General features: G+C 40.8%; 2 protein-coding genes across 2 annotated transcripts in view; both read right to left on the reverse strand.

The window, feature by feature from the left end:
* Positions 1–5333, reverse strand: part of MYLK3 (myosin light chain kinase 3) — a 44181-nt gene extending 38848 nt beyond the window's left edge. Inside the window, exon 1 of the mRNA XM_077786314.1 lies at positions 819–5333. The gene's annotated coding sequence lies outside the window, so the exon portion shown is untranslated. The remainder of the gene's footprint in view (positions 1–818) is intronic.
* Positions 5334–5434: 101 nt separating this feature from the next.
* Positions 5435–16614, reverse strand: C13H16orf87 (chromosome 13 C16orf87 homolog). The gene is made up of 4 exons (XM_021540475.3): positions 16471–16614; positions 12841–12937; positions 11404–11586; positions 5435–5984 (listed from the first exon to the last, which is right to left on the reverse strand). The coding sequence occupies exons 1-4, from the start codon at positions 16534–16536 to the stop codon at positions 5866–5868; spliced, it is 465 nt and encodes a 154-aa protein (XP_021396150.1). The 5' UTR covers positions 16537–16614; the 3' UTR covers positions 5435–5865.
* Between the last annotated feature and the right edge of the window lie 1474 nt (positions 16615–18088).

Below are 18088 nucleotides of genomic sequence, written 5' to 3' on the forward strand. Positions count from 1 at the left end.
TGGTTTCACAGATTTCACACCTCCTGCACTCTCATGCAGGTCATGACAAGTCTAGAGCTAAATATCCCTGAACTCTGCTGCTAATAAACTGTATGCCATTCCTTAAAAATGTCCTTTAACACATCAGAATTTTTTATTTGCCAAAGAAGTAAACTTCTACAACAAGCATTACTTTCAAATACACTACACACTGCTGTGCTAAAAAAATCATTTATTCATTTTACTGCAAACCAGAACTCCTGGGTCACCTCTTGCTCCAGCGAGTTCACTGATCCTGAAACACTTCTCTGGGGCTGCTGAGAACCAGGAGCTGGGGCCCAGAGCAACTCCACAGCAGAGCCTCTAACTCCACCACTCCAATCTTCCATCACTACACCTGCTCACACAGCCAGACACACGTTTTGCTCCACAACTTCTCCAAATAAAGCAACTCTGACCTCAGTCCGAAGATTTCTCTTTATTAGCATGGTATTTTCCATTAAATATTCATAAGTTGTTTTTTCCCAAGACAAAAAAACCCCACAGAAACTTGGTAAGCTGCCAGACAATTAATATTTGTACTCCTGGTATTTGGAACACTCACTGCTCTTAACAGCATTTTATAGTCCTTAACACTGTCCAGGATTAAAAATAGTATTTAATTCTTAACTCTGATTAATAAAATTAGTAAGTTGTAATTGAGAGAAATAACAATTAGTAGAAGACCAAAGGCAATAAACTAAGACAGAGCTCAGGTTTGACATACAAAATATTAAGAAGCACCAAAAAATGCAGCTTATGTGGGAGACTGAGGGGAAGATGAAGAAGAGGTACCTGACCTTTTCCTGGGGAAATGCTGCATGATGACACCACATGATTCATGTGAACCATGTTCTGGGCTTGAAATTTTAAATAACATTGGTGAAAGCAGGTTTAGGTTTTCTTCTGCAGAAAAAAAAAAAAATACAGAGATTTATCTAGTTTCATTGCCTCCTGCGTAATCAATTCCTTGCCTCTTACTTAGATGGCACATCCCAACCAACAGCTGGCAGTGTCAGAAACCATTTTAAAGTAAGTGAAGGGAAAAAAAAACCCCAAACACTATAGTATATTTCATTATGAACTCACAGTATCTGTGGAAATCACACAGTGTCTGATCTGTCATAATGCAGAAAAACTGATCTTTATCTCAACCAAACAGCTTGCTTAATCATTTATAACATTGGGACAACCAGACTTAAAATTCTGTAACCTGTTTTGAAAGTAGTAACCTAAAAAAAGAGGAAATAAAATTATTCAATTATATATTAGAGCTGTCCTACCACCACTGCAATCAAAGTGGCAACCTCCTTAAAGCGTAGGCAAATAACAGGGGAAAGCAATGCCTTGGAATGCTGCAGTTACATTTGCCAGAGGTTATCTGCCAGAACCCACAGCGAAATTAATGAGAAGCCTACTACAAAAACACTGACAGCACTGTCAATACTTTGAAGGACAAATTGCTTTTAGACTCACCTGAAAGCATTGGTTGTTAACACTGGCTCTCTGTATTTCCATAACAAGCAGGAAGCGAGGCACAGGAGATCTGTGGAGTGGAACAGTTGGTACTGAGAGCCCAGCACCTGCTACAAGTAGTCCAGGTCCTGCAGACCAAACACCCACTGACAGCTGAACAACCTTCCAGGCCAATTCTCCTGGAAGAGTCCTGCTTCCCAAGACTAGTCCATGATGAAATCTAAGCACTGGAGGTGCAGAGTACCATGAGATTTGCTGGGAACACACACTCCCCATGCAAGCAAAAGCACTTGCACAGAACACCCAGGGGGTACAACACACCTGCAGCTGTTCATGCACACACAGGATCCTTCTCAAACAGGCCCAAACTAAACTGTGGCTTAACACAGCTTTCTGCTCACACTGTTTAATCACAGGTTGTCAATACCTTAAAAGATTATCAGAAGCCAAGCACCATGTCCTGCTAGGCAGTAAGATGCTAAACATCCTTCATAGTATAGTCCAAGATACAAGGAATAGACACAGAGCTGCTAATAGCCTACGTGATCACGGTTTCACTCTAAAACACCCCAAAATGTAAAAAAACTACAAAAGAAAAAAAAAAAAAAAAAGCACTACATAAAACCAACTTAAAGACCTTCTTTGGAAATTGATATTCAAATCCAGTATGTCATTTTCAGTTTCTTTCTCAATAAACCCTGCCCAGCCACAGGACAATGATAATCTGCAAAGTATTCCTCAATACCTTGTCCCAATTTCACCTTTTTTAAATCAACCATAGCAGTCTCAGAATAAAAGTAACTGGACCATTAAACGATGTTTGTAAAATTTCACCAAAGAAAACTTTCAGGGGACTTCCAGGAGAGCTGAAGGGTTTCCTTAAACCATTTTCTATTTGATTGCCAATTTAAAGTTCAGAATTCTCTGGTCCTGACAAATTATCCAACTCCACCAATCCTCACACCTCCAGAACTGATGTCCCACACAACTGATGAAGCAATGTTTCAGTGCAGACAGCCTGTAATACCCATTAGCAGGATCTTAATTTCCCTTGTTAGGTAGGAGTGATGTTCTAAAGAAAAATGATCTTTCAGGTTGCTTTCACTGAAATATAAACACTCCCTTTTCCTGGTCTCCATGGTGAGAATGCCTGAACACCAGCGAGCTGTTTAGAATACGGCTGCCATCTAGGAGCAGAGCAGAGGAAATGCAGAGAAATCTCAAGCCAAAATCTGAACTGTGAGACCACTTGATGGTCAGACATGTTATTACACAAAGTTATAAACACTGGAAGCATAGATCTTTAGGGAAAAAATGGCTAAGAAGTGGCAGAAAGCAGAATTTGTTAAAAGGTGGTTTACAAACAGACAGTTCCCAATACAATCCTAAATTATTTGGTTCACGACAGTTTATCCACTCAGGCAAGTCAACATGTACAGAGGTGCAGTGGTACTGCACTTTATCTTTTTTTTCATTAAAAAACTGCAGCCTAATTCAATTTTTCTGAAAGAGTATTTCTCCATGTGAGGCTGCAGGCTACAAAAAATGAAGTGAAATAAATGAAGTCAGCCTGAACCACAATGACAGTCAAAAGCAGAGCCTAAAATCTTACACTGAAACTAGTAACAAGAAAACCTTCACGTAAGCAACTTCCTGAAGCCTTACCATATTTATTCTTGCTTCTCATAAACCATGCAGCTTCCAAGCAAGTCAGAGCTGCAGTACATAGAATTTTACTTTCATCATTCAGCTGTCACTGGCTTTATTTTACTTTCATAAACTGAGAACAAATGCAATTTACAATTATAATCTAGTGATTTGCCAGTGTCTCATCCATGGATCATCTCTAGCACACAAAAGAAAGAGCTCTTGAGATCCATCATGTTGATGCCTATTTTGTACAAAGCAGACACTTTCCAGTTCAGTTACTGAATATGTTCCAAGAAATCTGTCTTGGCACACCACAGTTACCAGGGCTTTTGGAAGAGGCCGAAATGTCCTGTCTATACAGGAAAGAATGGCTTGTTTCTGGTTGGTGGGAAGAGAAAGTCAGGTTTCCTGCTTTGCCAGATCCCCTGGCAGAGACCCATTCCCTCCCCAGAGTGTTTTCAAGGCCACCTGCTTCCATCACAGCTTTCTCAAAGAAACTGGAAGCCATCAGGGGAAGAAAAGTAGCCTGAGGATACGTGGGAAAGAGATGACAGAAGTGACCTCGGGAATACAAAGAGAAGAAATAACGAAATAGAACTCAACCACTGTTTCAGGAGAACCTCCACCAATGAAGGAGAATAAATGGCCTTGCACATTTGAGAGGTACAAATGTGTTTTTCAAAAGTACTGATTAGAAAAGGCACCAATCTAAATGTAGAAATTAATTTACAGTTTTGTAACATCCAACATTAATTTTGGTCCTGTGACGGTAATCAATTCCATGTGCAGGAGCAGAAAGAGACAGAAACCTGTAGGAAAGCAGGTCAGAAACCAAAGAGACTGCCTTGGCAGCTCCCTCTCTCCCTTCCTAACACAGCACATCTCATTCCAGCATCACAAGCAACACCAGCCTGACCACACCCTTAAGTCAGAACTTCCCTTTTGTCACTGGGACTTGTAACTTACCATGTAAATGTATTCTCTATCCTTAAGACTCATCTGTCCTTACTACTGGTATCTGTGACAGGCCACAGTTCTGGGAAGCACAAGTTCAATGATGCAGAGAAGTAGATCTTGTATTTGCAATTTCTCATTTACTGGAATAAAGACAAATGTGTTTTAGTGGCTTAACCACATCTGCACACCATCTCTCTTATCCAGTGTTAACAAGGATGCAAATTATTCCTTAGGAGTTAAGGAGTGAAAAAACCTTTCCATGCTTCCTGCTTTCACTTACAGAGTTTGCATTTGATCAGTGTCTTGTGGCTTAACTTGAAGCTATCACAGCTCCTTCTGTTAATCAGTAACTAATAAACAGCCAGTATTTGATAGTCCAGCTTGATTAATAAACATCTTGGCTTCCACCCAGAGATCAGTTCTATAGCTGAACCTCATTAGGCAATTCTCATTACTCAATGTCATATGAAAAACCACCAGTAATACTGAAGAAAAAGACATTTAGTTGCATTCCCCCTCCTAGAATACAGCAAATGAAAGGTGACTAAACCCCAGTGTGTCAGATTCTGTGAATGTAATTATCTCCTACACTTCCTCCCTCAGGATTTCACACAGCTTGAGGCTTTGGGGTTTTTTCTTGGTAAAATAAAGTCCCTATATAGTTATTAAAGGAAGAGTTTTAGTTGACTAACCACTATACCACTTTAAGAAAGACTACTTTGTTGAATGTCTTCCCCAGAACTATTTATATCAAAACAGCTCATTTTTGCACACTCAGGTAGACTTTGCTTTGGCATTTATAGTCAACAATCCAAACACAATACCAGTAAGAATTTTACTTTTAAAAGACAGTCAAAAAAAGCTATGGGGAGTAAAAGGAAGTACCACATCATGTTTGGGAAATACCAGTCACAGAATGCCAACTGCAGATCTACATTTCTGATGTCTCCTCTCCCTCTCCAGTAAGTAATGAGCCAAGAAAAAGTATGGGACAAGAACTTACCAGCTGGACAAGGCAGATACTCAGCAATTAATTGTTACAGAACAAGTTCTTGGCTCTCAAACCTCAGGAGTCTGACCCCCTAAGTACATGATTTTTAAAAAACAACTCTATGGAGCAAGAATTATTTTTTTTTTCTAGCAATAATTCTTTGTCTAACAAAATAATACTCCCAAATTAAACCACTTTTATTTTTTTCCTACCAGAAGCATATCACACCTATTAAAAAATGTAAAACTGAAGTCATACCTAGCATGAATACCATATTTGTAAAAGGATTAAACCAACACACCCTGAGTACCACAAATGTACTTAATTCTCCATTCAATAAAATATTGGAATATCAATTTATTAAAAAGTTATGTGAACTGTACATACGTAAACTGCAATATAGCTGAAAAATCTGAAATATATAATTTTAAAGGAAAATCATTTATTTCTGAAAATATTTAAAATATTGCATTTCTGGCAGCAAATTCAAAAGAAGTGCTCTGGAATGGGTGCAGTCTCTCTGTGCATTTGTCTAGCATTTGTCTTCAAGTCGTGAAACATATCTGCTTTCTGATTTTTCACAGCACAATCTTGTGACCACTTTCTTTCTGATTTGTAGAGACAGAATTTGATTTCCAAGAACAGGAGTAGAATTTTTAACAGGAAATGCTATGGTCCTTGTTGGTGCAGACAACATACTTTCCGAGAGTCCATGGCACCTTGGAAATCTGCTAGCCATCCTGCATAAAACTGCATCAGATTGTGCTCACGAGTTAGAGAATAAGTCTTTGATTGATAATTTTTCTGTTTATTTCCGCCAAGGCCACTGAAAATACGAAGGCCTTTTCATCTGAAAGGTTAGCATACATGTCAACTTCTTTTTCTTGTTTCTCTGTAGAAGAAAAAAAAAGTCACTATTAGAAGCCTTTTCCATTATTTCAAGTTAATGCAAGTTACACAGAAATTAATAAATTATGTGAAGTACTGGAATTTAAGTTAGACAATCGACTCCTATGCACAGAGGGAGTGAGAAAGAGGAGGAAGGAACAGATGCACATAAAGGTGCTGGAAGAGCCACAGGATGAGTCAGCCAAAAGCATGACTGAATTTCTCTTCTTTAAAAACTGAAGGGAGAATGAATTGTTAACATAAAGATAATCAAGTATTCAAGTGTTCCTTCAGGGTTTTTTTGGTTTTAGTGGTTTGGGTTTTTTCTATGACCACCTCCCATCCAAGAAAACAAAGTTATTTCACAATATCCTCATTAAACACAAGATTTGCCCCCTTACTTTACAACTACATGAAAGAAATCCTAGAGTTTAACGACAGGGTCAAAGGCCAAAGAGCCTTTGATACTTGGATGCAGTCAGGCTCCAAATTTATCATTGTGCATATTTCTGGACTTTCTACACTGCAGACTTTCCATCTTATCCCAGCTGTAGAACAATGCTAACACACCTCATTGAGCAAGTAAAAGCCCATGAGTCCCCTTTGCTGATGTTGGCTTGCTTGAATGCCACAGACACACAACAGGAAGCCATCAAAAAGTTTCCATACTGCAACGCTCAAATAAACTAAGTTATGCTACAAAAATTCATAAAATTTGAGCAATACCACTTGCATAAATACCACCTCCTCCAGATCCTGACTAGTTCTCTCCCAGTTTAGCTAGCCACACAAATGGTTAAGAAAATAAAGCCAACAAAAAACCTATTTTGTCAGCAGAAGACCAGGCTTGTAGACAGAAGGAAGAGAGAAATACATGCAGAGCTTTCAGCTGTGGAACTCCATCTCTAATCCAGGTTCCATGTGGCCTGGACTAATTTCCAATTACAACACAAAGCTCACTTGAGAGACCCCTCTGTCTCACTAACACACAGTCACAGTGTCCACACTCTGGCAACTGCTCCACCAAGACACCTAAACTAGCATGGGGAAGCCAAAGAAAAAGCAGTACTGTAAACTTACAGAAAGCACAATCAGGAACAAAAATCCCAGCAGATCCTATCTCCACTTACCCACACAATTACCCTTCAATGGTTTCACACTCATAACAATGGCTTTAGATTTGGCTTCACATTTGTGTTATAGCTATGGAGAGAACTCCAGCACACTGCCTTCCGTGTGAAATCAAATTGTTCAACAACTGAGTGGGAGAAGCTCCAAAATCCTTTACCACTGTGTTTTGATTTAATACTGACACAGAAACACCAGAAATCAGCTTTTTGCTGACTTCCTGGCTATGCAAGGCAATAACCTCTAGAGTATTGAGCTTGAAATGGATTTGAAAGTGAGTTTTGCTACCACTCCTACCCCACAGTTTAAGACAAATCAGCTTCTGTATGTACACTTCCTCCCTCTCACCATTTAAAAATTAACAATGCTGGGAGTAGTTCTGAGTACAGACACTACACACACTGGTTATTCCACATTAACCTTTTCTATTTTCATATCTATGCCCCACCCTTTGTTTCATACTTCCTGATCCAAACGAATCCAGCCACAACTTGAACAAATCAGCATCCAGCAAAATTAAAAATACTCCCCCTGCACCACACCCTGGTTGCTGTTAACAGACTGTGGACTTCTTAGTTTCCCCTCCTCCCCATCCTCCCAGATCAGCATCACTCTGAGGCTTCAGCTTAGTGAAATCTTGGTATCAAAGAGTATGAGGGATTAACAGGTGTGCAGGCTTCATGCACTCTCAGGGCAATTGTAGTTCTCATTAGTAATAAGTGAAGAGCTCACACCTGCATGACATTTTATCCTACACTACTCCTAGGATACAACAGCTTCCACACACACTCTGAAAACTTTCCACTTCAGTCTTATCTGAGTAGTTTTGACTAATTTCTCTATTATGAGCAAAAGAAAAATAGTATTGTGCTTGTACAAGACAGTTAAGACATTAAAAAATAGGGGGTTTGCTATAGAGCTAAGAGGCTATTTAGGCAAAAATAGTTTTTCTGGATCACATCTCTTGTATCCCCAGATCTCCTGCAACCCCCTTATACTGCAGCCCTTAAAACATCGATTATGTATAACTCACATATGGACCTCCCCCTTCACAAAATTTTTATGGATTAATTTTTCAAGATAGCAAGTTACTTCAAATACGCACACTGGGCAAGCAAATGTGTGAGTAAAGCAGCTGGAAATTACAGGAAAAAGAAAACTTGCATCATGAAAATGTATTCAGCTTAAGTTTTATTAGGATACTGAAATGTATGTATGTATCTTTATGAAGATTTGGCCTGCTAAGTAACAAGTCTGCTTTAGCAAGTCTACTACTCTTACTGAGACTTACTTGCTGGTAACCTTTTTCAGAACAACCACTACCACTTCCTCTAGCATATAAAGGTTTTTGTTTGCTTTAATACAATCAGAGTTTTTACCCAGATAACAAGGCAACCTGGGAATCAGTCTAGCTGTGTGTCACAGCCCCACAGAGTAAAAGAAAGAACACACCTCCACAACCAAATCAAATTATTATTGAGTGCTTGTATTTTCAAAATACATTGTAGTACATCTGACAAAGAAATTAAATTACAATTTTGACAAGCCAAGGCTGCAGAGAGGAGTTCCTATTTTCCAGGGTCATCACATGGCTCTGAAACATGTGATAGCATAATTTTCTGGGTCCCAGTACTGCCATATCCCCTCAATCTACATCTGCTTCCTCTTTCCTCCCCCTCCATTCCTTCTTGCTAAATCTGCAGGGAAAATAGCTTGTTTTAAAAAGCCTTTTTGCTTATTCTATTCTTAATTGCTGCAGCTCTTTGTTCTAATGTGAGCCAGTCACGAAGGACACAAAAGAACCAGTCAAAGGCACAGACATAACTGGGAACAAGCACACTGTGTATGGAATTGCATGACAAGCAAGGAAGCAGAGCCACAGATGTCATCGGGGTCTTTAGGAAAGAAATCTTCACAGCTGGATGGTCTTCAAATGTACAGATAATCTGCTCTTCCATGTTAATACAAACGAGGTGTTTTCTGTCTGCCTGTTTTTCCATCTACAAATGCATTAGGAACCAACTATCTAAACCATGCAAGCAGGGGCTTCTTTTCAAGTCTTTGGGGTAAAAGCACAACCTCTAGTGGCAAGTAACACGTACCCAAAATATCCTCAAGACACACAACAGGCAAGGAAATAGGATCATGACATCTTGCACTCCAGAGCTGACTTTCAACACACACAGACTGCTACAAGGACTAGCAACCACTCACACAAAAAACACCTTAACTGTAGTAGAAATAGAGTTCCTTAATATACACAAACAACACTATCAAGGAGCACATGTGGTAAAGGAATAATATTTCTAAAATTCCCACTAATTACTCCACATACAGTAGTTTCAATTTTGTAAGGAACTTGAAAAGGAAGAGGTCAATGTTAACTTGTTTTAGTAATTACTTACAAAAAGATTATCTCCCTGCTGAATTTATTTTTATAGCCATGGCAGCCTTTTACGTAAATTTTTTTTTAATCTGCCTGACAATCAGCACAGTGGTCTACACACATTACAACCTGACATAACCAGAAGTAAAAAAACATATTCTAAGCCTACTTACTCCTGAACAATAAGATGAGCTACACTGGGGCAAAGACAATGACAAATGGGTGTGAGCCAAATCCCTACACAGGAGGCTGAGGAAGAAACAGCCATCAAAACAAGAAAAAAGATCAAGGAAAAGGAACGGTAAAAACAGCACAAGAAGATGAAGGCAATCTTATGAAGTAAGATTCAACTTTAAGGAAACACTAAGAAAAGGGACACCACACACACACACTTATGCCAAGATCCCACTATATCCAGATATTGTGTCTTCTACCTCCAAGCACTGCAGTATTGTCACACTTTGGAGTTTGCAGCAAAAGGTTAGAAACATTCACCCTAGTTTTAGATAGGAAAACATGTTCTCTTAATATCTCTCCCATTGTCAAATTCTCGCTTTTTGAAAACTATAAAACATGTCTTAAGAAAACGGATCTTTTCCTTTGGTTGCTTAGGTTGCTTTCCTCTTCGTCAGGGGACAGAAAAGAAGATTCACTTTTAAAGGGCAATCCAACCAGCTCAGTGGAATTTTAAGCTGTTTGTGAGCTAGACTGGCACTTAAATGCCTAGAAAGGATCCTAAAGCTACCAGACAATCCAGCTTGGGTCAGTAACAAATAGGGAAGCTACACACATCAATAAGGCATATGCAGTAGTGGAGAGATTAGATACTACAAACTGCATTTCTACTTCAGTAAAACAATTGCCATCTGGAAAATATACAGAAATTAAATTCCACCTCCTCCTCCCACATTGAAAGCACTAAAAACCCAATGAAATCCAAATTTATACTTGGATTTTTTAAGAAACAGATTTATATTAAACAGCAGAGATAGCAAACTTGGTTTTAAGAAGTCAAATTGAAGGAATTTTCAACATGGATTAACATGCTTTTTTTTTTTTTTTTTTTTTTTTTTTTGTAAGGTGGAAAGGAATAAATAATTGCATTTCTGAATTATGCCACTGATATACTTCAAGATTTCAGGAGTTTTGGGAACAATATCTGCTGAATATTTGTATGAAGTATTGTCATTCCGCTTTTATGTGCCTTCCAACCTTCTGAAGCCCATGCTAAGTTTTGGATTCATAATAACTCAGGTCTAAAATTACTATCTCAAAAAACACAGCTAGAAAATGCACTTAAAACAAGAGGAACCCTAAGCGACAGTTACATTCTTGAGAGGTTCTAGAAATACTCGAGCTATGTAACAGCCTGTTTATTGTAAAATGATTAAAACAACAGGGCACCAAGGAACTTTAACAGACAAGGAATCATTCTTTCCTCCAGAAACACGGGACAAAAATTCAGGTCATAGTAGTGATTCAAGATGCCCTTTTTACTTTAGCCCTCCAAAAGCTTTCCAGAAACTTTTTAAGTAATCCAGTCATCCTAATCCCCTCTCTGACAACAGATATCATTATATGGTTTCTCCTTGTGATACAGAGCAGCAGCACCTCAACAAAAACCAAACAACACCTACTTAACACTTCAGTCCAATAGCTTTCAACCTACATGTTGAAACTTGATACAGTGGCTAAAAATACAGATTTAGATCTTTGTAGTTAGTTTCATCAGACACTGAAACATAAAACCAGAGGTCTCTACATATGCAAATTAGTCCCTTCCCAACATTAAGGTATCAAGTACTGGCTAAACTACTCTACTTAAATGGTTTGAACGGTGTAAAGGTTTGCTAATTAAAAAAGATACAAATAGAAAAATCCAACAAACAGATTTCTCCAGCTCTCATACCTCTTTCTTCCTCGTGCTTTTTCGCTGAGGCACTCTTAGGTCTTCCTCTTCCTCGTCTGCTATGGTCTGAATGGCTGTTAGACCTGGATCTTTTTCGGTTTTCTAAGTCTTTATTTACTGCAGAATTGATCTTCTCTCGCTTAACTCTCTCTGTCCGCCTCCTTTTGGCCTCATTCTTGTTTTCTGTGCAAATGAACAGAAACGGCATGATCCAGGATTGTTTTCACCACCTTAGTTCTTAATTCACTCTTAATGCTTACCCCACCCAATCAACCTTTTCTTTTCACGTGTTTAGATGCCTATACCTTTACAGAGCCAGCTGCACAGGACCATCTCCAGAAGGCTTTTGAGTACCTCCAAGGATGGAGACTCCACAACCTCTTGGACAACCTTTGCCAGTGCTGGTCACACTCACAGTAAAAAGCACTTTCAAGAGCTGCCTTCCAGCAGCATGTTTCCATTTTGCCTCCCCTGGTGCATTTCCTCTGTGCAAAACTGAATTATACAACCAGATGATGGCCTTCAGCTTCATTTGGTAATTACTTTATCAAAAAAGAAGGAGGAGGAAAGAAAATTGATCAACACTTTCAATCTACCGGAGACATTTCTTAACTTCCAACACATTGAAAGTTCAGTTGTCTGCATAATGTCACCTAATTCCTACAAGTGGTAATCTACAGCTATCCTTCAAAACATTGACACAAAACATCAAATGGCTGACTTCCATTGTGGAGATCTGGTAGATAATTTTAAAAAATAGCTGTTATAGATCAGATATTTGTTGGGTTTGGGTCAGGTTTTTTGGGGTTTTTTAAATACATATATTCCCCTGTCAGGCTCTTTGTCTGACTTAATTCCTAGCACTGGAGGAAGCGATATAAATGAACACAAGGAGAATGCTATTCATGCCAGAAAGCACATTCAACTGACTTCTTACTGTGTCCATCAACAAAAGACACATAAGGCAGGCACAAAAAAAACACTATTTAATTTAATCATGGAGAGAGAATCAAGATCCACCCAGTTTTAGATAAAACATTATGACCAATTTTTATTTTCAGAAAATCCAGCTTCAATCAGCATGTGCTCTGAAATCAGATCCTTTTGGGACCTCTACACATTTTAGCTTCAAAACAGGATTAACACAAAGCATTCTGTAAGGGGTTATTTTACATAGTGCTCAATGTGTGCAGCTGGAATATACACAGAATAAATGCTAACATCATGAGGACAAAGGAAGCCTGAAAACACCAGCTTTCCTCCTCTCCCCATAATTCCAGAAAAATTAACATATTCAAAGTCTACCATGCACAAATTGAAGGAAAGTGAACTGACAACAGTCAATTTACACAGAGAAATAAAACCCACTATCTTTTGTCTCCAGGAAATAAGGGGAAAGAACTGTTGCTCCCTTCTTCTCTCCTCTGCAATTATTACCTGTGATGGGTGGTGATCTCTCAGCACGTTTAGCATGCAAGAGTTTTCGACTGATAAATATGTAGCCACAGGGACATGATTTACATGCAACAGGAACCTGGGAAAACAAAAGACAAATTTTTCAGAAATTTCAAATTATGACAAAATTCCTGTCCCATGAAGAAAAAAATACACTAACTCACATTTTGTCCTCAGAGATAACTCTTTAAACTCAGTCTGTACTGCAAACTACAGCCTGTCCTGTTACTGTATTTAAACATAAAGCTAAATTCTGCTGTAAATCACTCACCTTTCTTTAAAGCCTTTTCTTTATGCAGCTGTTAAAAATCAAGCTTGAAATGTACAGCTGTTGCGACTGCTTTGCACTTCTTTTCCCCATACTGACAGGAAGGGGGTGGGGGAAAGTAGAGAGCATTAAAAGAAGGCTGAATTAAAACAGAATTACAGTTTCTTTTCAGAGCTCTCAAATATCGGTACGCAAATCAGTCAGACATTTCCAGTTTTGCTTCCTCTATATACTTGTAAAAAAAATAATTATGAGTTAAAACCATCAGTACATTGTGAATGCGTTCACTTCCAGCAGCATTTGAAAGCAGCTCCTTTAGAGAGGAGCAGCTTTAGAGGCACAATAGAGCCTGAAGCAAAACAGATGCATCTGTAGCCCGCTCTGCTCCAGCGCTGCAGACAAGGCAACAAGGCCGGGTGGGTACAGAAGGACCTCTTTAATTGAAAATGCAAATAACCCAGCCCAGGCAGGCAAGAACTGACTGCAGGCCCAGGAGTTTGAGAGAATACAGTGCCTCTGATCAGCTAAGCAGACAGCAGCAGTATGCTTCCCCCAGAAAATGACAATGTAAAACAAGAAATGCCATATTTAATATGAAAAATAACAAAAATCCACTCAGTGCAATTAAAAAAAAAACCTGATAAATTACAAAATTCGTTACCTTAGTGCCAAGATCTTTTAAGATCTTTTAGAGTACTAAGCAATACACCATGTTGCTTTGATTAGGTTTAAGACTGAAAACACAAATCAAAGCAAGTTTAGGCAGAGATCTGGAAGAGATTAAGTAACACACATTACAGTGGAGTCATGCTGAAGCATGATAGTGAGGGGAAAAAAGAGGCAATTTCTCAAATGTAATTCTTTAAGACAGGTCACTACAAGTTTGCCAATACCCACTGGAACAAACAGGAGCACAGAACCACAACTGCCCCCTCAATTTAACCAGACATGAGGAAGAACCAAGTTCCAAAGTTCCACTGACTCAAAAACCCCTGCCAAATTAGTATGTGAATTTGTACAGGGGAACTTAACTGCTACTCAAAATAAACAAGTTATTTTGCTTTCTGTAGCACATCTGAACTCCTGCATTTCATCCTACAAAAAGCTTGCAGATAGACTTTTTGACATGGGTTTTGCAGAACTAGAAATTTTAACTCCCTTTATGGAGACACTGATGTGATAAAAACGAGTCCAATAGAGCTTTCTTGAACTTTAAAGGCCAGAATTTAGCAGACTTGTGTGCACATTTGTCTCCTGGTTCATATGCCAGTGTAGAAGTACTAAAGCCCCCCTATCTCACTGATAATTTGTGTGTGTTCTTAAAGTGATACAGAATTCCAGTTAAATCCATTTCTGAACACTTGGGTCTCACCAATAATTACCTTTCCAGGCTTGGCCTAAAAAAAAAAAAAAAACAACAAAACAAAAAACCACAAAACTTTGGCAAAGCCACCCAAGGGGATTGGAACAGGGTCAGTATTTTAGTATTTTTCAACGAACTCAAGTCTATTTAACAGAACAATACTGTTCTCGTGTTACAGGTTTATCACGTAGGGGTGTGCAGCACTTGAGGGTGAAGGGGCCTGGAGGAAGGGGCTTATCACTGAAACCTATCAGTTATCCTTTGAAGATCCACACTGATAACATCCTGCATCATAATTAAGGCAAAAGAGTCCTAAACACTATTTCACATTGTTCATCATTTTCCTAATAAAAAGGGAATTTTTCTCATAGAAGACATTTTACCTGATGCTAAATTAAAAAGTGATTATTGTTTCCTCAGATTGCCTACAAGTACTTCAGGCTCCCTAGTTTAATGGAACTGTGCTTTGATTGTGAAAATACTGAAATTTATTATCTAAATTACAACAGAAAAATGTTTTGAAGTCTAAGAAGTGTAACTCAATATTTTGCTCCAATAATTGTGGCTGTCTAAATATTTCCATTAATGTCACTTCTACTGAAAAAATCAGAAAAAAATGCTAAGCCCTTGCTCATGGAAGCATTTAAGAAACACCAGCATTGGACACAGTCAGAGAAGGATTATATGAGTTTCCTCAAAATCTGCAAAGGGTTGACTTGTACTGTTGGCCTTAGTTCCTTGCTCCCTCTCAAATATTTGGCAGTGGAAAACAAGGTCCTATGAGCAATGTGTGCCAGGGCAGGACATATAAGCACATAAAATCCATGGAAGCCATGGAAGAGCTCCTAACAGAAAATCTACATTGACAAAAATTAAAATACATGATATGCATGTAAGTGCAGAACAAAGTGACAGTTTTCACGTCAGCTTAAAAAATCCTACAGTGCTTCCTTACTTATTGTTGGTAGTTTGACATTCACTACATTTATAAAAAAAAAAGAAAACAAAAGAAAAACACCACCACTCTCGTGTATGATTTCTCCCTCGTTTTCGTTTCTCCTTTCACCAACTGAATAACCAGAACTTGGCACACGATTTCTTTCTCAGAAATAGCATTTCAGTGACGTGCTTAACGTGCATTTGCAGCGGTTGCTCTGTTGGTTAAAACATGAAAGGACGCCCACACACAGCTCAGCGCTCCCAACCGTGCCAGGATGAGCAGCAATACTGCAAAAACTATGCAAGTCAGAACAAAAAATGCCATTTTTTTTCTAAAGCTCTGCAAGCAGAGAAAAATGATATGAGGCTGTTTATGTTTTTCCAGGTGTGGCTAAAGCAGTGAAGAGGGGTGACTTTCGGGGTCACAGCACCGGGGTCCCTGTGACAGGCGCTGCCCCCCGGCCGAGCCCGCGGCACCGCCGGGCCATTGTTCGGGCTCGGCTGCACGAACCGGCTGCTTCCAGCACTCACATCACTCCCAGCAAACCAGACAAGCTCCTGACACGGCAAGGCAGCGGTGCACAGCTCTGTATGTGCGAGCAGCTCCATTTTGTGCACGCCAGGAACCCGCAACACCAGCATCTCGGGCGGCACTCGGGGACCGGGCAGCAATTGCACCAAAGGTCTCCATTTCGCTGCTCCCCGACCACCCCCGGAGAAAACAACACCTCTGAGCCCTCTCCCGCCGAGACCCGGGCTCACCAGTCATCCAAAGGACAAACTGCATTATATACATCACCCGGTTCATTGTGTTTTTAACACATCACAGAGTTACTGAACAACACCAGCACATAAACAAGAGGTTCTGCAGTCGCGCAGACACCCCTCAGCACAATACAACCACTCCACTACCCTGCCGGAGGGACGCGGCGTTCAACCCGCATTCCATGCAGAAGCTGCAAAGGCAACAACCATTTGGTTCACACGAACACCGACTCGAGCCCGCCCCTGCACAGCCCAGCGTCCGCCGGCAGCCGCTCACCTGCTGGTCGCACTCGGGGCAGGACTTGGTGGCCATCTTCACTTTCTTGGCCCTACTGGAGGACATGCTCGCTGCTGCCGTGGCTGGGATGACACGGCCGCGGCGGAGCGCCCGCCCCGGGAGGAGCCGGCGGGAGGAGCGGGGGGAAGGAGGCGGAGTGAGGAGCTGGCGAGAGGAGCGGGAGGGGGCGGCCAGAGGAGGAGGGGCGGGGGAAGGAGGTGCGGTTGGAGTGAGGGGCGGGAGTGAGGAGCCGGCGAGAGGAGCGGGAGGAGCCCCGCGCGCCCCCGCCAGAAAACAAGCCCCGCCCACCTCCGCGCGCGCGCGCCGCCGGCCCCGCCCACGCCGCCGGATTGGCTGCGCGTGGGCGGCGCTCGGAGCCCCCCGGCGGCCGCGCTGGGAACGGCCCCGGGGCTGGAATTGTGAGGGGAGCGGGAACGGCGGGGGGAGCGGGAATGAGGGAGCTGACAGAAACGTCCCTGCCGTCAGGAAGCACCAAACACCACTTCTCCGGTGTCCGCCTCAGTTCAGAAAAAGACAAGCCCGCAGCAGAGGCGGGTGTTTATCGCCTGCTGCACTGCTGGTCCAAGAGCCGGGTGTCTGGCCGTGCCTTTTGGAGGGTTCCGTCACAAACGGGATGTTTTCGAGTACAATGCCCTCAGACAACAGTGTGCTACTGCCAGGCCACTATCAGGACCAGGACCACAGCCATTGGAACAGCTATTCAGTTAATTTCTGACACATAAATTGCGTTTATGTCCTAGCGAGTATCCTCCAGATTGTCATACCAGCCCTCTCCAACCTATGAATACAGCATGATGAATAAGGACTCAAACAGTGTTCGCAATGTCCTCTCCTGTGCCAGGACAAGCTGTTGATTGTTTTTCTTCCCCTTCCACCAGTCTCTGCCCTGAGCCCGGTTCCCGCAGAGGGCACGGGCACGTCCTGCTGTCCTTGTGGGCACTGGGGCTCCCAGGTGAATGTTGTTTTCTGGCTGTGTGCTCGGGTACCAGACTGCCTTGTCTGCCCTTTTCCTTTCCTCCTCAGTATTGCAGTTATGACTCAGAGGGTGGATTTGTTTCCCTGTTCTCCAGCCTATACCAGTCCATTGGCGCAGGTGTTTCTCCAGAGATACAACAAAGACAGGTTTATTTTTCATATAAACTGTGACTGATGCCAAAATGCAAATATGTTCTATGTAGGCACAACATCCGGATTTAATTCCTGAATTCAGAACAAATCCAAACAACCAGGACCTTGAGCTTACATTTGGATTTTTAATTTTTTTTCCTTAATTGATAAGGTCCAGACATAGCCAAACACAGAAAGGTATTTGAGGAGGATTCATAACAGCAGGGGGCTCTGCTGAGTATAGTAACAGTATATTGTAAATAAATTAATGACTAGAGCTCACAGATATCTATGACAATACCCTGCTTTTCTTCATAGAGCAAATAGTCAGCTGTTCAACTACTCCATAAAAACAAAAATGTTTTCCTTACTGAATGCAAACAAGACAGTTCCTAGCTAGAAAACTGATTTACCATACAGTATTTTTCATGTTATTCTAATTTTTAACATATAACTTTTGTGTTCTGAAAGTCCAAAACTATTTCTTTTA

Source organism: Lonchura striata, chromosome 13, assembly GCF_046129695.1.
Source record: "Lonchura striata isolate bLonStr1 chromosome 13, bLonStr1.mat, whole genome shotgun sequence".
NCBI lineage: Eukaryota > Metazoa > Chordata > Aves > Passeriformes > Estrildidae > Lonchura > Lonchura striata.

Excerpts from the sequence above, each read along its gene's own strand:
- C13H16orf87 (XM_021540475.3), bottom strand. The coding sequence starts at position 16,536 with ATGTCCTCCAGTAGGGCCAAGAAAGTGAAGATGGCCACCAAGTCCTGC. Across the intron at positions 11,587-12,840 it reads GAGATCACCACCCATCACAG|AAAACAAGAATGAGGCCAAA; the intron begins GTAATAATTGCA and ends TCATTTGCACAG. Across the intron at positions 5,985-11,403 it reads AAAGCACGAGGAAGAAAGAG|AGAAACAAGAAAAAGAAGTT; the intron begins GTATGAGAGCTG and ends TTTCTTCTACAG.